The sequence below is a fragment of the Crotalus tigris genome, unplaced genomic scaffold (genome assembly GCF_016545835.1).
Source record: "Crotalus tigris isolate CLP2741 ecotype Arizona unplaced genomic scaffold, ASM1654583v1 scf7180000018838.1047803, whole genome shotgun sequence".
In the NCBI taxonomy this organism is placed as follows: Eukaryota; Metazoa; Chordata; class Lepidosauria; order Squamata; family Viperidae; genus Crotalus; species Crotalus tigris.
The window spans coordinates 394,990-416,509 of record NW_024097227.1 but is presented as its reverse complement, the minus strand read 5'-3'; the positions used below and the strand labels follow the sequence as shown (position 1 = coordinate 416,509).

The following is a 21,520-nucleotide window of genomic DNA, read 5'->3' as shown; positions in this document are numbered from 1 at the left end:
CTTTACAAGCTAAGAACTGTTAATACTACTCGGCAAACCAACGTGCTGCCGGTATATTACCAAGATCCCATGAGCTCCGATACACGTGCGGTGCATTTACACACTCAGAACACCCTCCTCGGACTTTACTGAATTCACAGTATTGGGTTTCATGGGCAACGGACTGACCCACAATAAAACGACTCCGTAATCTTTGTATTGTACCTCCAAATCTGATGTTCCTTGCTAGTTGGAAATTCTAGCCAGGCATGCGGAGCAGCCTGGAGAACTCTACCATAAGCTGAAGAAAGACAGCAGGGGGATCTGTAACTGGAGACCAGAAAAACTTTTTTTCCCAAGTCTCCTCTCAGGAATATACCCTTAACCTCTCCAATTTGGACAGCGAGTCCTAAGCCTTCGTATAGTGCGTAGAGAATGGGTTCGGGTGCTGCCTTTATGAAACCGTAGCCAGACTCCAGCTCTCTCCGGGAACAGCTCCCTCCCGAGACGTTCGGCACCGGTTGATGACGCCAGCGCTGTGCTACGTCGGAAGGGCGTTCCGGCGACCGCGAAGCCTGGAAGTGAAGTAAGAGGAGGTTCATACTTAACTTGCTAGCCGTTGGGTAGGGAGGGTGGGTGGGGGGGTCTCCTTGAAGTCCTTTCTCTCCAAGTCTGGGGTGGGAGGAAGCGTGGAAACGGCGTATCCCGGTCACGAGAGACAGCGGTCTCTCGTCGATCCCCACCCGCTGTTGAGAGGCGCTGCCTTGGAAGGTATTTGCTACCAGAGTTGGGTGTGTCCGTCGCTCCCGCTCGAATCCCATCTCCCTGTCTTCGATGTGTGCCCGATGTGTTTGATGCCCCTTTAGGAGAGCCCTTTCTGCCTCCGAGGGCAGGGCATTCAATTCGGCTGCGTGTGGAGGGAGGGAGGCAGAATGGAGTGGTCCTGCGAGGCTTGTTATTCTCTGACTAGGATCTTGAGGGCTTAGTGCAGCTTTACCAGCTGCCAGGAGCTGGTCGGTAAGGCTGGCTTGTGCTCTGTTTAGTCACACACGCCATCAGGTTTTATTTAACTATGGTTTATAGAGTAAACCATAGCTGGCATGATTCTCAATAAGCTGTGGTTTACAAGCCATTGTGGCTAGGTTCATAGACAGCCCTAAGGTAAAATATGGTTTGCTTTTTTAAAGTTCCTTCTCTTATTAAGGAAACGGGATTTCCTGTCATAGTAACAATCCTACAAAATATGTGGGATTACTAATTTACACAAGACCACTGAATAATTTTCTTTCTTCACGGAATATGAATTTGAATCATTTTACCATCCGTGCAATCTGATACATGTAAACTGCCTAGAGTCACTGGTGACATGGTGGTGTAGAAGTTATATCATGTTCAATATAATGTACACTTCTCATTTACATACTTATTTAGCAGAAAGGCTAATAATGTATGTGGTATCCCTTACAGTTAAGAATTGGGTTCAGACCAATTGTTCATGTATTATCTTTCTGTATTTAGCTTACACCAAATGTCAAAAGTATTTTTTTCTTGGGTGCTTATTAAAATTTTGCAAATGTAGTCTTGAAAAGCACATTTGTTTTGGTTGGGAGTTTTATACAGAGTGACTTGACACAGTTATGCCAGTCTGAGTAGCTGGAGTGGAAAGGGATAATTTATTTTGCTGGGACTTAGGATCTGAATTTAAGGCGTTATATTAGTGTTAGGTCAGAGAGAGAAAAAATCTTCATAAATGGCAGTACCTAATAATGGGATTGACTGGATGGATTAGATAGATTGATGACTCTTTGATGAAGAGAGGAAGTCCCAAAATCTTGAATAAGATTGTGGTGTGTACATGCTTAAATAAAAAAGAAGCTGTCCCAGAACTTTAGGACAAGTGCTGCCCCCATTTGGAGAACTCTGGAACAACTTGAGAAAATGTCCATTCCAAATGTGGATGTTAAAAAGTATAGAATATAGAACAATGTTCCTTAGGATTATATGGCACAAGTTTCATGAAGAGTTCAGATGTGCCTCATCACTTACTGGGCAGATCCTGAAAGCAGGGTAAAAAAAAAAGTGTCCTAAATTCCCAAACCTGAATCAATTCAAGTGATAGTCAGTATCAAAAGTTCCTTTTGATTTTAGAATACATGCTTCCTATTGCTCTCCTGGCAATTAAATTTCTATTAGGATAACTATTTCATCAGTAAATGAGATAGATCACAGTCCTGGATTTATTGCTGAAATGGTTATCCTGATAGGAATTAGATAAATAGATAAATTTAATAGATAATCCTAATCTCTTAACAATATGATCCTTATTTTTCTTTGTTTTTCTTTTTTGGTTGAAGCTTTTTGCTTCCATTCTCATGCATAATTCTATAAAATAAAATGTTGCATCACTGAAAATAAATCATTTTGCATTGAATCTTGATGGGATAATTTTTGGGTGCTACAATACAGTTTGTAGACTGCATATTTTCTATATCTGTCCTAAAAGAATGGAAGACCTGGATATGTAAATTAATCCCTTTTTTACTCCAGTCTATCGAAGAAATGTGTCAGTGCCAACTGAGGCAGAGAGAGAGAGAGAGAGAGAGAGAGAGAGAGAGAGAGAGAGAGAGAGAGAGAGAGACTAACACAAACTGCAGAGATAAGAGATTAAGAAAATAAGAGAATAAAAAGAAAAAAAGTAGTGTAGGAAAAGATGAGATGAAGAGGGGTTTTTTTGTATTTTAAGAGAAGATGATGAATTGCTAAAATTGTTTATCTATTCATTACAGATCCTTGTAATGAAGCTGGTCATTGTTACTTATGATTGGATAAGTGAATTGTGTTTTATTTTGTTAACTATATTGTTCCTAATTACTTTTTTTAAAATGTAATATTGAAGTATATTTTTTATCAAATTTATTTGCCACTCATCTCATGGTGCAGTATATATAATTGTTATATGCCCCTAGGATACTTTAATGAAGGGTGATTTGTACCTAGAGTAATATATATTTATGTTACTAACAGGGCCCTAAGGAAGGCAATGACTGAGTACAAATTGGTGGTAGTAGGAGCTGGGGGTGTTGGAAAAAGTGCCCTGACCATCCAGCTTATCCAGAATCACTTTGTAGATGAATATGATCCTACTATTGAGGTAAGGTTTTGAGAATATTAAGGTTTTGAGAACATTAATATCTTAGCATACTAAGTGTATGTTGTTTTCTTTACTGTTACAGTGCTCCAGGTGAAGCATGTTTTTCTAGATATACACAATTACCAGTATCCACCCAGCTTTTTTATTTGCTTGTTTCAGTGCTAGGTTTATGTATATGTATATACTATTATGTAATTCAAACATAAAACCATTTTCTCCTTCCTATCATGGTATGATCCAGAAAAGGCTTTACTTTTCGTTCTGTTTATGGAAGCTGTACTTATGCTTAAACATGTTTTATCACTTTTTGCTGGTTTGTCAGTTGCTGGTTTCTGATATTTATTTTCACTGCCTTGAAAAATTAATTGGAAAAGACTTGCTAGGAAGCATGCGGCAGAAGATGTTGTAGGATAAAAGTAAGGATGAACAATCAAACATGAGACCCATATTAAGCTTTAATGTTATAAGCCATGTCACAAAAGAAGCTAGGTGATGTATAAAAAATTTAAACAGGGAGAAAATTAAATATGAATATGATGTTTAATTAGATTACTGAATTTTTAAAATTTAAGATATTATGATTCTCTACTCTTTCTCATCTTATCTCAGTTATAATTTCAAAAATAGTTTTGCTCATTAACATTGAATGATTGGATACTTACTTACTTTCCATAGGATTCTTACCGTAAACAAGTTGTTATTGATGGAGAGACTTGTTTGCTAGACATCCTGGATACGGCAGGACAGGAGGAATATAGTGCCATGAGGGACCAATATATGAGAACTGGGGAAGGCTTTCTTTGTGTGTTCGCCATTAACAACAGCAAATCATTTGCAGATATAAATCTTTACAGGTAAGTTCTCCTTATTAGTGACAAGAGATAAGATTGAGTGGCACATTGTCTACTAGCTGTCATAGTTTTAAAAGAGAGATGATTAGTAAGGCAATGATCAGTAACTGCTGAGATATTTTACTTAATATTGTATATCAGTGCCAAATATAACTTTGAAAATGTAGCAGACACTAGTTGTGATATGTTAAGAACATCTGATTACTGAATGGATTAGAACAGCAGTCCCCAACCTTTTCCCCTTGGTGACCTGGCCCAGCACAGGTGGAGGGCATGTAAGTACCGTGTTTTCCCGAAAGTAAGGCCTACCCCAAAAATAAGCCCTAGTTTTGGGGCGAGGCACACACTTAAAAATCAAGCTAGGGCAGGGGTGTGGATCTGCCCCCTGCCCCCCACACCCACTTATCTTGCAGTCAGGCCTCTCCTCGCCGGCCCACTTCTTCAGCTTCTTCTGCAGGCAGGCCTGCATTTCTCAGTCACAGGCCTTTCCAGAAGGCCACCGCAGCCAAGAACCGAGCTATGGATTGAATCCATAGCTCGGTACTGCAAGATCTTTACAGCCAAGGGCCGAGCTATGGATTGAATCCATAGCTTAGTACTCAGCTGCATAGGCCTTCTGGAAAGGCCTGACTGCGGAATGCAGCTGCAGAATGAAGCTGTTCTTTCGGCCCCAGAAGAAGTGGACCGGCTGTCAGGGCTGGAGGTGAGTAAGACATCCCCCGAAAATAAGACCTGGTGCCTCTTTTGGAAGCAAAAAAAAAAAGACCTGGTCTTATTTTCGGGGAAAGTCTGTTGGTATGAGGAGCGTGTGCCCTCCACTCGTGCAAACGGAACTTTGTTTGCAAGTGAAGGACACTTGGGCTCACACACGAAACGGGTGCTTGTGCGTGAAACTTCAATTGCGTGAGAGGAGGGCACTTTAGCGGAGAGTGCTCACATGCAAACTTCCATTTGTGCAAGGAGAGGGTGCTTGTGTGCAAAACTCCATTCCATTGTGCAAATGGAGCTTCATGCACGCTTATCACGTGCACGCTTGCCCATCACTCGTGCGGCCCACTTTTCAACAGGCTGTGGCCCAGGGGTCGGGCACCTCTGGATTAAAGTAAGCATAAAATAGACTTGAAGGACATCTTTTCAACCTAATTTTTTTACTAGCATAATAGCAAATTTGATTTCATTTCTATCCACTGTTATCTAGAAAATAATACCATATAATATTGGATTTAATTCCTCCAATAGAGGGCATTATTTTGGCAGAATAATTCCCTCAGGACTGCAAGCCTTTTCACTAATCAGAGGCAGGTAGCAGTTTTATCTTGGTTGGTCTGTTCATCAATGACAGCATAAACAGTGTCAAAAAGAAGCACAGAAGGTATGTGTTCTCTCTTCCATTAACATACCGCATCATATCTTTTCCCAGAAAGATTCATTTTCTTTTTTCCCATCATATCTTTCCCCAGAGAGCAAATTAAAAGAGTGAAAGATTCAGAAGATGTACCAATGGTATTAGTGGGAAACAAATGTGATTTACCAACACGAACAGTAGACACCAAGCAGGCTCACGAAGTAGCAAAGAGCTATGGCATTCCATTCATTGAAACATCTGCCAAAACAAGACAGGTAATGAATTCTTGTCTTGCTGCTCATATCTCAAGAAAATAGCTAGCGTTATTGTTAGGTATATGGACAAATCTGATTGATAAGGAAGACATTAACACCTATGGGTAGGAGCAGCCATCTTGTGGGCTATTTCAGTTTTTAATTTCTAAGAACCACAATGCCTAGTCCTATTTGCATATCTATATTAATTACTAATCTAGCAGCTGAATTTTGAAGAAGTGCAGTCCACTTTCCTGCATTTTAATTGTGAATAGCTGTGTAAGAAATAGTTTATGTTTGGGATGCAAAATCCTAATTCTTTAAGAATAGAGGAGGATTCTTAACATTAATGAAGAACATTATTGGTAAATTCAGTACAGAGATTTTCAGGAGGAATGTGAGAAAATAAAGTATAGGAAATAATTCACTTAAGAGCATATGTTTCTCAACTTTCCATTCAGGGTGTTGAAGATGCTTTTTATACATTGGTTAGAGAAATCCGTCAGTATCGAATGAAAAGGCTCAACAGTAATGAAGATGGAAATCAAGGCTGCATGGGGGTGTCTTGTCTTGTGATGTGATGAGGTAGGATTAGACTAGCTGATAGTTTATGTTTGACAAATATGATACAGCAGTGTTTTTCAACCTTGGCAACCTTAAGATCAGTGGGCTTCAACTCCCAGAATTCCACAGCCAGCACATTCTGAGAGTTGAAGTCTGCAGTTCTTAGTCACTAAGGTTGAGAGACACTGAGGTACAATATAACATTTTTGAACTATTAGGTATTTTGAAGGCAATTTGTAAATTTATATACTTTTCTGCCATCAAGCTGATATTACTCTGGATATGTCTCTACAAAACTTACTTATGTTAAAAGGTTTAGCAAAAAGTAACTTGGTACTCTCATAATTACTGGTAGAGAATGTTGGCTTATTATGTTGCAGATCAATTGAAGTTGATTGGTACCCAGTCTCTGCATTATATTTTATAAAAATGAAAGTTCTTGCAGTTTTTATAGAACACTCCGGATGAAAAGACATATGTGCTTATAAGCCTACTGGCCTCTGGAATTTCATTTGCCTGTACTTTATACTGTCATGCACTAGTTCAGTGTCTGTAAATCAGAATTAAACGTGTAGTTCTTCTTGGATTTTGGAGAGACGTTCTGAGATAAATCTGTGCTAATAATATTTTATGTCTAATAGAACAGAACTAACAAAACATTTATCTATTTCAGCTGCCTTTGAATCATCCATCCAAGTTCAAAGCTGAATCTTAATTCCACTGTGTTGCATTTCATGATGATGCCTTGGCCAGTATCATGCAAGTTGCCAATTGATCAATATTAAAACATTCTATCAGCATCAGAAGATACTGTTTCTGAACATCTACCTCTTTGCTCAGTTGAGCATGCAAAGAAAATCTCATACGTTATGTGTGGGATTTTTCACTTTTCTTTCTTGGGTAGGTTCAAACAGAGAAACTGATTATATGGGAACTTTAGAGGCCAAATGCCTTGAAAAAAATAACATCTCATTTTCTGGAAAGAAGGCTGGAATGAATTATGATCTTGCTATTCCAAAAAAGCCATTACACAGCATTGTATGGTAACATAATGCTTGATTTCCTGTACACCGTTTTAAACCAGGATAATATTTGTCACATTTCCTATACTATGTAAAAAATTCCTATTGTGCATTAGATTAATCACACCTAGTCTAACATCTTTAATTCTGGCCCCCTTTTTATAACAAAAGTAAAATTATTTGATTATCAAGTGCCTCTTTAAAAAGGCAAGCTAGACCTTAAGCCTTATCATGCAGGTTGCAGCTCTGGTTCCTAGCTGACCCGTCTTGATTGTTTGAAGCTGACTCAGTACATTGGTCTGTGTAACCCAGTATTAACTATGCTTGGCTTTATTGTATTATTCTTCTATTTGGGCTTCCCAATGAACTGTATGTGGGAATTTTGCAGAAAATATTTACTGTCACTGGGCTTTGTTGTCAGAGTTCCTTGCATCATTGACTGAAAGGCACTTTGAGATTAAGATTCTCCTGAGGAAATAGCAGTTAACTGCTATTTTCTATTTTTAAATACAATACATTCCATTTACCTTGTGCTTGAAGGTACTGGTATTTTCATCAGGACCACTTATTAGCTGTGGATATTGTCAACAGCTGTTATTCCATTATCAGTCATAAAACATGGCTGTATGAAGTTTATGTAGAAAAAAAATCTTTTCTATCCCAGCTATTTCTGCACTTCTATTTTTAGTTAAACTTATTTACTCATTTGATATCTTTGTCAAGCACAGTATCTTTAGGCTTACTAGTGAAGAAATGTATTTAGGGAATCAACTTCATTAGCATTATTCATTTTGAAAGCTCTCTCCAGGCTACTGCTGTGCAGTGAAACCAGAGGTGAAGAGCTAGCATAAAATGGAACTAGAGGAGTAAAGGGTGAATTTACTGTAATTTTCCTGCTGCTTAAAAGCAGGTTTAAACTGATACTGTACATTTATCCTTACAAATTTGGAGCTGGATTCCTCAGTAGCTTCCGTACCTCTATTATAAAAGAAAAGGAGCTGTGAGTTTTCCTTTCTCTAATGCTGAGGAGTAGTTGATTGGATTACTATTTATATTATATATCCAAAATCTGGTCCTGAATCCCGTGTATCATCTCACTTGCAAGTGGGTGAGTGAACTGCCTTCACTGAAAGTAGATGTTAAAATGTGAGGTATATAAAAGCTGTCTGTTTGACTGTTTTACTTATCTGATTGATGTGGTTTATTGAAGGACAGAAATGACTTCAATAGAAATTGAGTTTGTGGTTGTTAAGTGGTTTACTAGTTCGCAATATTGCCATTTTACTGCATACATTCCAAGTTGGGTAGAAAACCACTGTAATCCAAACTATCTAATCACCACAATAAGAAAGTTGGCATATTATTTCCTAAATATATAACTTAATGGATCATTTCAGACATATTTGATCTGAAGCTAATTACATACAGCATTATATAGGACCATAAAATAATGTGTTCATATGCCTAATGTGTTAATATTAAACCAAGCAAAATAGAGCTCATTTTCTCGAGAAATTGATGTCACCTGAGCAATAAATTGATACTGTTTAAAGTCCCTTGCATGTTGCTCCATGCTACATAGCATTCCATTTTTTCTTAGTGTGATTCCTTTGTTCTGTGGTAGATATGTGGCATATACACTGGTAGATAGTGAAATTTGCTTGATTTCTAAAAGTCAGTTAGCTGTGTAAATTACAGAAGCACTACTACAGAACATGGGACCACCTAAAAAGAAGTACAGCGAATTGTTGGGCTTAGAAGAATCATTGAGAAATCACACTTCTTGGTTAGCATTTGCAGTTTAGAAATTGTAATTCCAAGAGCCTGAATATTAAATGTCATTTTTGGCTCTGTGTTCTGCATGTTTGCCAATGAATCTGAGAAGCACATAGTGATACATTAGTAATTTTCCATCTGGGGTTTACTTGTATTAAATATTGTTTCATCACAAATGAGACATAGGTTAATTAAAAAAGCAGTTTGTATACTGAAGTAGGTGAAATCAGCTAATTTGGGTGATGGAAGCAATTTTCAAACAACTGTTTGCTTCAGCATATAAAACATTTCTCTAAAAGTTGGTAACATTTGTAATTCTTGCGTTCTTTCAATTCTTGAAATTTCCTGCATTTACATTTGCAGAGGATGTTGTAGTGGTTAACCTAGGCCGCAACAATATATTATTCCTGATGGTCTGCTGTGTTTTCCAGATCACTGATCATCTCTTTCTGTAGCGCTAAGAAAAAAAGAATTCAATGGGGAACATTTGAAATAATGCACAGCAGTGACAAATAAATCTCATGTACAGAAAGTCCTTGACTTACAGCCTCAACTGAGCCCAAAATTTCTATTGCTAAGCAAGGCAGTTAAGAAAGTCATAAGTGTTGTAACTTTGAACAGACATTTACAAATAGTCACTAAATGAACGGTTGTAAGTCGAGGACTACCTATATTAGGAAATTTAGGAAAGCAAGCACACAGATTTATATAGAATTGTTGCTCACAAATTATCATGAACAGATGTATAACTAAAATAAGTGCATAGTCTTGAATAAGAGTGTGGTACATGCTGATAGTATCTGTTAGTTGCAGATTTTAAAAAATAGTGTTTTAAAATAACTTTTACAACCATGTTCCTCAGCTGATCAAGGATACCTTTGCTTTTATTTTAGAAAAGAATCTCACTGATTCATTTAATTCTGCAGAATCCAAAACAAATTGGATTTTTAGTTTATTTTGCTAATAAATTAAAATTTAGATGTGGAAAAAAATCTATTGCAAGCTGGGCTTCCAGTTACCAGTCCTTGTTTTTCCTCTAACCGATTATAATAATGCTGTTAAAATTACACTAATAATTTGCTGTAGATGCCATACATATTTACTGGACTGCTGAATAGAAAACAAGATTTAATCTGCTTAATATTTTTAAACATTTTCCATTACTAAAAGGATATTCCTGATACAGCAGATAATAGTGTGCAAACTTAGATCAAGTGTTGATCCTTTTTAAAGGAAATGGCTTTCTTTATAGGATGAATGGCTTCTGTAAGTTGCCTGCTGTGTTATGTGTGGATTGTCTTTTTTAATGTTTCAGAATGTTTAATATACTGTTTCAGAAATTTTTGTGCCCATATGAAAATGTAATTGATCCACTGAAACTTATGGTCAGTTTCTTGTGTTACCTGCTATCTGTGGTTTTAAAAAAATACCTATATTGATAAGTTCTCTAAACTTTGGTAAGATACATTTGGACTGTTTGAAAGCAAAAAGTGCCTTTGTTGCCTAACACATTTGAATTCCTAGAAATGTATGTACAATTAGAAATTCCCAATCATAGCAAGTGACAGCAATTTGCCAATTTTGGCTGATTTGCGAAAAGCTAAGCAGAGTTGAATGGAGTTAGTATCACAAGACTATTTATAGACAAAAAAAAAAAATCTAACAAATCATTCCCCTTTCACCAACCTTCATACTATTCTATATAGTCATCAGGAATCAAACTTCACTAGAGAGACTTTAAAAATTCCATCTTTTTTATGTGTGCATATAATATTGTGTATTGCTAGTCCTGACTCATCTATATAATATATGATAGAGCCTAGACATGGTTAGGCTCTATTTTCCATGGACAAAACAAATGAATTGCAAGATGCTGTGAATATCAGTGAAGGCCATTATTGATAAAACAACGAAGTCAAGATTCTGATCATACATAATTCAGAGGCAGCTAAAAATAATTCTTAACTTCTGGAGCTGATATCACTTCATGTTTATTTGGATGACAAAATGACTTGTTTTAAGAATGCTATAATATTTGCTGTAACATCTGATTTTACTTTTAGTTATGCTTATTTCTAGATCTCACATAGCTGAATACCACAGTTAATATGGGGCAATAGATGCTGTGTGGATAAAAAAAATGGACCATGCTTCCAATGTATGATATTTCAAGAACTTACTCTCTGGATTTCCAGACCATTAAATGTTAAAGGTTGACATATTGTCAAAGCACTAAATCTAATTCCATTGTAATGTAATCATTTTTAAATGTGTTTAAGCAAACACTGTTTTTTTTCCTAAAATACATAAATATTTCTTTAGCGTGTTTGTTCAGTAATTGGTTCAGAAACAACATCCCCTATTTTGTATTTTAAAATGTGGGTAATTCATAATTACTATAATTACCTGTAACTATTACAAGGTGAATCCTTTTCAAATGAGTGTGAACCATCTTCAAAACACTTGGAGATATATGAATAATTACAGTACATTTGGGCTAGTCAGATCCCTAGATTGTTCAGTAAAGCTGTCCCAAGTCTTATAGTCAGTCACAGATTTTTAGCTAAATGTTCGGAATCTTAAAAATATATTGTTGGTATTGTAGAATGGCAGAAATATACATTTCTATCAAAAAAAGAAAAAGAAAATTTATGTTCCACCAACTCTATTTTTTTCTTTTCTAAATGTCACTTGGTAGGATAGGTGAATTTCAGATTATTGCTGCTTAAAAAATAATGGAAGTTCCAGAATAACTCATTGACCGCATGAAAAAGTTATATACAACAGAGGTCCCCAACCTTTTGGGCACCAGGGACTGGTTCCGTGGAGAGAGGTTTTTCCGTGGATTGGAAGGATGCATGGTTTTGTGTGCTGTCTGCATCCTGCGGATAGGGCTTTGCTTGTTTGGGCAGACCAGTTGCTGCCATGCCGCGGCCTGGTACTGGTCTACGGACCGGGAGTTGGGGACCCCTGATATACAGGACAAGAAACATCAGTGTGCTATTTAATACGCCTTCCGTTTCCTATTTTCTCTACAAACACCATCCTGTGAAGTGATTTGGTCTGAGAGAATGACTGACCCAAGATTATCCAGCCAGCTTTCATGCTGAAAAAAGGGGAAGATATAAAATGACAGTCAGCAGCAAGACAGATGGTCTCAGTTACAATGGGGATGAATGCACTGTTGGAAAACCTGAAAGACAGATTAGGGATTGATAGTCATGGAGAAAATGTATGTGGTCACTAAGAGTTGAAAATGACTTGATGGCACATAATCACCTACAATTTGAACCCGGTGTCAAACTGTCAGCCCGCAGGCCAGATGCACCATAGCAAAACCATGCCCACCCCATTGCTGGCAATGGCAAAAAAGTAATGATACATCATGACACATCACATGACATTACGAGTTTGACACCCTTGGTTTAAAAGATATAGCCTGAAACTAATCCTAGCCAAGCTGTTATATATTAATAATAAGCAAGCTCCACCCTCCTGTGCACTGATGATACTATCTAGCCTGGTAATGAAATATTTGCAGGAAAATATGCTCAGAAGTCAGAACCCAACAGTTCAACCCTGAGCTATGTATATTCTCTACTATTGATATTTCATTATGATTTTAGAAATATCTTACTAGTTATATCTATGTTATACACAATAAATTCTGGTCTTGAAAAAGGCAGCAATTTAAACTTTCAGTTTTAATATAATTAAAAGTATATTTTATTGCAATTTTAAAAGAGAAATATAGAAAGAATAATATAATACCATAATAAAGGAGCAATTGGAAAAGACACATGACTTTCAAAGTTATTTTGTATTTGCGATTTGAGATCATTGTCCTTTGAATGGATTGCAGCGTATCATATATTTCCTCTTGTAAAACATCCATTGTTTTTGTAAATAACACTTTATCTAAGCAGCTGTGTTTACTGAGACTGAAGGCCACAGACAAGAGGTTTTATAGTTTTTATAGTCCTCATCCACCAGTAGGTGTCAGCGTTGGATCATTTTTCAGTTCTTTCTAATCTTTTTCCCCCTTAAAGAGTTAGATTCAGGGATTCCAATAGCCAAAAGGGGGGGGGGGGAAATCCCTTCTTTTTTTCACTCTCAGAGGTATTTTTGCTTCTTGGGAGTTCTTTTTTTTTCAGGAAAATAAGTAGGATAGAGAAAATTAGTTCTTACCCAGCTTCAAACACACTGTTTACAATCAGCTTAAGTAGAGCTTCTTGACTTCCATTTGCTTGCAGCTGGGGCTAGACAATGGAGTTAGCCAGCTTTTCTCCTGTTGGTTTCTGGGAGGCTTCTCCTGGACGAATCGGGGAGACTGCTGTCTCTCCTAGGTCCCTGGGACTACCTTCCTTCATTGCCACCTTTCCGGGGTGGCTTCTGGCCCGTTTAGGGTCCCCAAACAGGAAGAAACTCAGCTGAAGAGCTTGGCATCCTGAATCTCTCAGCTGATAGCACTGCTTGCCGGAACAGGAAGAAGTTAAGAAATATGAAATACAAATAAATAAAAATATCCTCATCAGCAGAGGAAATGACAGCAAATTAGAAATACAAGTCTATGAAAAAACTATTCACACTAACCAAGTATTCCACTATTAAAGTAACAACGTAAACTCTCATAAGAGGAGCTGTGTGAGAACATTATTCAGATGAGCAGAAACAATTGCAATATCCAAGAACAGAAAAAGAAAATGGCCTATACATTTTCCAACAAAATGGATACTTATACAATTTAATAAAAAAATGCTGACCACTCAGTGCTTCTATTTTCCTTTTTCTTTTATTTCTTTTAGTTTGCATTAGCTTGTACTGTTTTAATAAAATTACTATAAAAAAGAAAAACAGTAAGGGAGACTGGCTGAGGAAATTCAGAAGTTAAAAAAATATCCAATTATATTTTTGTAAATCTGGTAAATTAAAATCTAGTTTTTTCAAGAAATAGTCTCAACTTGGCTAATGAAATCCTTTGTTTTACAGAACAGAACAGAATAGAATAATAACTATGTTCTAACACAGAAGCTAGAACTGAGAAGACAATGTGTTTCCCAGAAGGTGACAATGGCAAATTATTTCTATAAAAACGTAGCTAGCAGTTGAGCTTATCCCAAGGGCATTTTTATTTTTTAACATATATAAAGATGTGACTTGATACTGACAGATTCATTTCACAGGCTAGCCATAATGTGGTTTTAATAAGGAGAACATTTATAGCTCTCTGAGCTTGGTTGATTTCTTGCAGATATTTCATTCACCAAACTAGTCACTAGCACTGATAATGTTACCTAGTTTGAGTAATGAAAGGTCTGCAAGAAAACAATCAAGCTCAGAGAGCACCAAGGAACCCTCAAAATGTGGTCTGATTGGTTTTTATTTAGCATGTTGTAGGAAACCCCCTTCCATTGTTTTATAGTTCAGTTTGTTGTTTGAACTCATCTTAATCTGTCTAAACAGACCCTGAATTAACCAGCCCTGCACACCCTTCCTAATATGTAAAGGATATTTGGCTGAATGTCATCTTTGGTTCAGTATTTCATTCAGTAATTTTTATTCTGAATTATGTTTTGTGTCATCTACAGAAGAATTCTCCATACATTTTAAAATCCATTCTTCTCATTATAGACTTAACAAGGAAGTCCTTTGCTCTTTGATATCTGTGTCCTAATATGAAGCATTTCCTTCGAAGTGCCTGAGCAGAGAATAACTTCAGTTATCTTATTATTTTAAACAGGGAAATTATGTAAGTTGCACTGGCCCAAAAAGCTCCAATTCTACTCTGCCAGCACTTTAAACTTATCTTTTTCTCCAACAGTCATACAAAGATTAAAACCAACAGTTGCGAACAATAACCTGTGATGCCCAAGGTAGATGCAACCCAATACACCCAATTATGAAAACCACATCAACAACAGAGCTCATCTAATCTCTTGGCCCAAACCTGGGGAAACAGTGATAGGCCTGATTGACACATCACACTACATTAGATTGAAAAACTTTCTGGCTATGCTTTTCTGTTTTTATCAGTCAGCTAAGAGGTGGTAGAAAGAGCGAGAGGGATGTCACACTGTCTCAATGGAGGTGGCAGAATTGAAATACTCTTCTCTATTTTTTGGGATGGTGCCTGCAGATAGTTGTAAGGAATGCACCTATTTAACCTTGTGGTAAGATGGGTGGCCAATAAATTAGATTATATATATATATATATATATATATATATATATATATATATATATATATATATATATATATATATATATTCTGAGGTTTTCGCGTGTGTTTGTATTGTATGTAGGTCTTTGGTTATTCGGGTTTTCTCCCGCATAAAATTGGAAGTGTCTTGACGACGTTTCAACGAAGTCCCATTCGTCATCTTCAGGCTGGTGTTTTCAGCTTCGTGCTTCGAGGAGCAATGCTTGCTTCTAGAAGCTGAAAACACCAGCCTGAAGATGACGAATGGGACTTCGTCGAAACGTCGCCAAGACACTTCCAATTTTACATGGGAGAAAACCCAAAACCCGCAAAAACCTCAGAAAACAAATAGATAGATAGATAGATAGATATAGATATAGATATAGATAAAAGAAAAAACGAACACCAGGATATAATAAACCAGCCTGTTTAATATAAACAAGCCTGTGGTTAAAAAGAGTTACTAAGCTTTCAACCGGCCAAAAAATTTGCATTTTTAGTATTTTAAAAGATATATATATTTTAGTATTTTAAAAGATAGATATATATATTACACACACACACACACACACACACACACACACACACACACATATATACACAGAGAGAGAGAGAGAGAGACTGATTTTGAAAAATGCTAAATATGGCAACTTTGCTACCTGATCTTGGCAATGTGAGCTTGGCATACTATGGTACTGAAAAAAAATGCTATGAGCTAAGTGGAACAACATGTTGTCTACCCATGCATTAAGCCATGGTTTAAGTTATTTATTCATTTGTAGAATTAAGGTAACTCTGAACAGCTTATAATCGTAAAAGATAAAAGCTAAATTAAACACATAAGTTAGTACAAAAAGTCAAACATTGCAACAATAAAAAGATGGGGAAGGCGGGAGCAGGAAGGGGAGAGGTGAGATCTGTTGTTAATCGATTAACCATCTCCACTATGATTGATCAATTAACAAAAGTTTACTGTGGTTTATAAATCACAGTAACCGAGTTCACAGAACATATGTGTATTAGCATTGTGTTGTTCTAGGGCTAGGCCACAGAGGTGTAGATTGGGGAATAGTTGCTGTCTAGGGATCAAATAAGTTTTTAGTAGTTATTTGTTTGTTCAATTTATACACTGCCTCAATCATCCAACTGATTCTAAGCAATGAATGTTAAAACAATGATAAAAAACAGCAAAGATACTAAGCAATATACAGTGTATTACTACATTGGAGGAAACACAGAATACAACCAAAAATAAAATATTTGTGTCAGCACAGCATCCTTAATCATTCAAAGCCTGCTGGAAGAGCCACCTGCTTTCATAAAATGATGATAAGGCTAGGGCTGTATAGATAACAAGGGGGAAAGTTGTATCTTTGTAGTTCTCTATCACAAGGCTACAACTTCCAGAAGATTTTTCCACACATTTTCTATTCTTTTTCTGATGATCCTATTTAGTTCATCTGACTTTTTGAATAAAAGAAGTCACAAGAGAGCAAAAGGGAATTAGTGTTACTGTAAAGCCTAAAGGTCATTCTTGGTTTCAGATCGCAGTTTTAATACCTTTGACATTAACTGCAGAAATAATAGAAGCAAATGTAGTTTTACCGCCAGCTGAAGAGGGCAGATAGTTTTCTGAAAATGGATTGAGAAAGCTGGGAAAGTCTTCCCAAGGATGACATGTGGGATTCAGCAAATTAACATACTGAGCTCAGCCTGAACACTAGGATTTGGAAATGGTTCCAATTGCATTTCAAAATGGAAGAATATTTGAGGAAATTCCAACAAATAATTACCCTCTTTGAGAGAACAGAATCTTGAGAGACTTCTGGTTTGGTGTCATGATGACACAGATGAAAGAAACTGGGCCTCCAGTTTCCTAGTCCAATTTTGTTCCATCTGGAGACCCTAAGGGGTTGGAAAGTTGCCCTGAAGAGGAAGAAGGGAAGCCTTGGGAGCTTGGAGCCGATGATGGTCGGCCCAATCGAACTGAGGAACCTCTTCAAACAGATGGGAGAAAGGCTGCTGGCAACTGCACAGATTGCCCAAGTCATAGACAGTCATAGAACATGGCATGCTGCTGAACAGTCGATTTTCAGCAACATGTTGAGATCTGGGTGAGATCTCTTGAATAGAGTCTAATTCTATTGGCTTTCAAAAGCCAATAGGAATTGTCCAGGCTGTCTCTGTCCTGCTGAGCCCGCCAAAAGTCCCATTCTGCAAATGGTGCTGCAAGTTGTCTGCAGGGAAGGCGAGCTGTCTGGAAGTTTCCACCCCTCCCTGCTGAGCAACTACTAAAAATGTAAGTAAAAGAGGGCCAGGGGTGAGAGGTGGGAGGCCGGCGGGCGCAGGGAGGGTTGCTGGCACGCATGGGGCCCGGTGGGTGCCTTACCTCCCTTGGGCTGGGCCAGCTGGTGGCCCAGCCGGTGGTCACCCTGCGCCGTCGCTGCCCCTTGCAGCTACGCCTCGGCCGGCGCCTCGGCGCGGCGCTCCCGGGCAGGGAAAGTCCTTGACTTACAACCGGTTGGGTAGTCCTCGACTTACGACCGGTTGGGGGTCGCGACATTAAAAAGGTTGAGAACCACTGCACTAAGTGATAGTTAAAAATCTTACAGATAAACAAAAAAAACTTGTCAGAAAAAATAGATCTACAAATAGTTAAAGAGGTTAGATATTTTGGAATATACTTGACAGCAAGATGTTCAATGATAAAAGAAGATAACTATATAAAATTACTAAACCAAATAAAACTTGACTTGGAAAAATGGAAAAATCTGCAATGTTGGGAAGTCGATGTTGGGAAGAATTGCTACAGTGAAAATGAATATATTACCAAAAATACTTTTCTTATTCCAAACGATACCTATAAAACTAGAGAATTTTTTTAAAGACCTAAATTCCTTAATTTTCAAATTTATCTGGCAAGGGAAGAAAGCAGAATTAAATTGAAAATGTTACAAGAAGCTAAGGGAAATGGAGGTTTTGGTTTGACAATAAAATAAAATAAAAGATTGTTGTATCTAGAGGGTCATGACTTACAACTTGGTTGGCATGCTTTCTTATGGTATGGGAAAAATAAAATTCATAAATATTTATTACTAACATGAGAAAAAATAAAATGTAAAATATATTTGAAAATTCCAGGATGGCTTTCAACAATGGAAACATTCGAACACCCAAATCTAGTTAGTCTTGAGAAAATACGGACATATAAAGATGTTCTAAATTCTGAAGGGAACTTAAAATCAAGACAAGAGACGGAAAATCAGGATATTGATCTATCATGGTGGTCACATTTACAGATGCAAATGAGATATGATAAAGATCTTAAATTGTATGGATTCTATAAAGAGCAGATTTTGTTTGATCAGATATTAATCTCTGATGAAAAACTAATTAAGAAAATGTATAATTTCCTATTAAATTTGAAAATGGAAAACGAACAAGTAAAAGAAACAGTGATAATATGGACAAAGAATTTCGGATACAATATAGATTTAGAGAAATGGCAAAGCCTGTGGGAAGGAAATTATAAATTGACAATGTCAATGTCTTATAAAGAAAACTTATATAAAATGTTTTATAGATGGCACTTGCCACCAGCACAATTAGCAAAAATGTTTAAAAATATGTCGGATAAATGTTGGAAATGTAATCATAAACCAGGTACTTATTATTATGTATGGTAGACATGTATTAAAGCAAAGAAATATTGGACAAAAATATATACTTGACTAGAAAAGATGCTGGGGAAACATGTACACTTTAAACCTGAACTTTTTTATTAGGTATAATGCCAGAAAAGCTTGACAAACAACGTATATATTTAATTTTACATGTGACAACAGAAGCAAGACTTATATTTGCACAATATTGGAAAAACGAAGAAATATCATTGGAGGAAGAAATAATTAAAAAAATAATAGTGTTAAGTGGCCATCTTCTTTATTCATTTTCAGTTGAAAGAAGGGAGGGGGGATTACCAGGTGCTTCACTAGTCAAAATAAATCTTTGTCCCATGGGAACCAAATTTATCGATTGCTCCTGAGACTGCAGGCTGGATGTTTTGTGAAAAGCCCGCTAAGAAGATGTATTGGGGAACGTAGTTCCTTGCATAGCCTTAGGGGTGGGATTTCTTAACTTTGTATTGGGAATTGTTATGTGTGTCTTAAGACTTGGTTTTGCTTTTGACGTGCCGATACTTTGTAACTAATAAACATGTTCTTTAAGAAATTTCCATGCCTCTGAGTTCTGCTTTATTTGTCTCTGTCTGTCGGAACCATGATAACTAGACTGTGTGGAAATGGACAGACTTAGTCTGAGATTGAAAGAAAAAAGAAGAAACAGAATATTTTCAAATTTGGGACTTATTTTATCAATGGCTGGAGAAATGAATTAGGAATTAGGAATTTAATTTGTATTGGTGAATGATAAACTCAAATAACACATTTGTTGAATAAGCACTATTGAACTGTATTAAAAAATCAATAAAAACTTATGAGAGAGAGAGAGAGAGAGAGAACAGAATCTTTGATCCCTGTAATTCAGTTGTGGTTGATGTGAAAGTTTTTCTGGAGTAAAAACTAGTTCTGCAAATCATCTAAATCCTAAATCTTATATGTGTCAAGCCTCTGTGGACTCAACACTGACGGGAGGGGGGAGGGGGCAAGGATAGTGTCTATGGGCGTCCTGATTCAGCGGAGGAGTCCAGCAACAAGACCAATGGCGACAGCCCTTCCCTCTCCTATTACCTGGACTGTTGATGGGCAGAACGTGGCAGTGTGGCCATCGGCTCCATGGTTGTCCTGCCAAACAGCTGACCGGCTCCATGGCCAGCCTGCCAAACAGCTGTTCAGCACAGGGAAGAACCAGGATGCCGGAGGCCTGCAGCGTGGCCCTACGAGCAGCTGATCAGCACAGGGAAGCTCATGAGGCTTGGAGCCTACAGTGCCTCCTGCCTAGACACTCTTATCACCTCACACACCGGACGCTGGTCAGGTGGGTGGGGGGTGGGGCCCGGTTGGGAAACGCATATGTAAGGCGCTAGGAGGCGATTGCTCCTAGCGCTAACTTTGTTTGTTGTTTATATGACTAAACACATGCCAGAAGTTCCGTGATTAAAACAGCCACCTGTGAACTCACCGACTTGTGTCTTGTTGGAGCCAGGGATGTGGTAAGGATTTCTGACAATATGCAGATATTGTGGTGAGACCCCTGAGACAACATTCTTGGGTAGGAGATGCTGGGGGAGCACAGATTGAGGAGATCTTAATAAAGAGATCTATATCTCCTTTCTGACATGAAGTCCTTAAGTTAGCTTATTATCCCTGAGCACAGTGGAGAATGCTGATTTGTAATCAAGGCTAAAGTAAAATTTGGCTAACAAGTCAACAGAAATTCTTTGATGGGATATTTATCTTCTCCTTCAAGACAAGCAATAAACCAAAACTATTGAAAAAAGTCTCCTAGACATATTCTGACAGGATATCCTTTCAGAGGAAGAAAAGTACCCCTTTTAGGTGACAGATTTAGTATTTAGATGTTTGTCTGTCTCTAAATGCCTGCCTGCCTGCCTGCTTCTAATTTTTTTCCAATCCCTTAAAAAAGTGCTGCCTGAGGAATTCTGGGAGTTGGTATCCAGACCTCTTAAAGTTGTCAAGATTCAAAATCACTGCTCTGAATTGTGGGCAGTCACAGGCTAAGTCTATGCTCTTCCATCAGGGGCTAATAATACTTCTGTTCTTGCTGCAAAAGAAGAAAAAGTAGCAATAGCAGACTGACATAACTTTTAGCTATTTGTCAGCTAAAGTAGTCTCAAATTGAGCAGGTCTCATTTATATGGCATAAGACGTTTGGAACACAATCCTTCAAGATATATGCACTGGGAGATGAGCCATGGTCTGTTGAATAAACTACAGTTGAACTGGTTCACAAAATATCTTAAATCAAAACCCAGATGCATGAACCCAGACTACTTTATAGCTTAGATTTTCTTTCATATGGGATGCCTGTGGCTGGAAGCAAAACCTTTTTTTAGACTAACTAGACTAGACTAGACTAGACTAGACTAGACTAGACTAGACTAGACTAGACTAGACTAGAAGAGAATAGAAGAGAATAGAATAGAATAGGAGCTGGAAGGGACCTTGGAGGTCTTCTAGTCCAGCCCCCTGCTCAAGCAGGAGAACCTATACGATCTCAGACAAATGACTGTCTAGCCTCTTTTTAAAAATCTACAGTGATGGAGTACCCATGATTTCTGGGGGCAAGCTGTTCCACTGGTTAATTCTCCTCACTGTCAGGAAGTTTCTCCTTAATTCCAGGTTGCTTCTCTCTTTGATCCGTTTCCAACCATTGTTTCTTGTCCTGCCCTCGGATGCTTT

General features: G+C 37.5%; 1 protein-coding gene across 2 annotated transcripts; it reads left to right on the top strand.

Moving 5' to 3' along the window:
* The first annotated feature begins 546 nt into the window (after positions 1-546).
* NRAS (NRAS proto-oncogene, GTPase) lies at positions 547-11,263 on the top strand. Of its 2 annotated transcripts, none has more exons than XM_039356912.1 (6): positions 547-565; positions 3,004-3,130; positions 3,806-3,984; positions 5,442-5,601; positions 6,042-6,165; positions 6,818-11,263. In XM_039356912.1, exons 2-5 carry the CDS (start codon positions 3,020-3,022, stop codon positions 6,159-6,161), a joined length of 570 nt encoding a protein of 189 aa, XP_039212846.1. In that variant the 5' UTR covers positions 547-565; positions 3,004-3,019; the 3' UTR covers positions 6,162-6,165; positions 6,818-11,263. The 2 variants fall into 2 exon arrangements, with proteins under 2 accessions (XP_039212846.1, XP_039212845.1); XM_039356911.1 differs by lacking the exon at positions 547-565 and adding an exon at positions 626-750.
* The last annotated feature ends 10,257 nt before the right edge of the window (positions 11,264-21,520 follow it).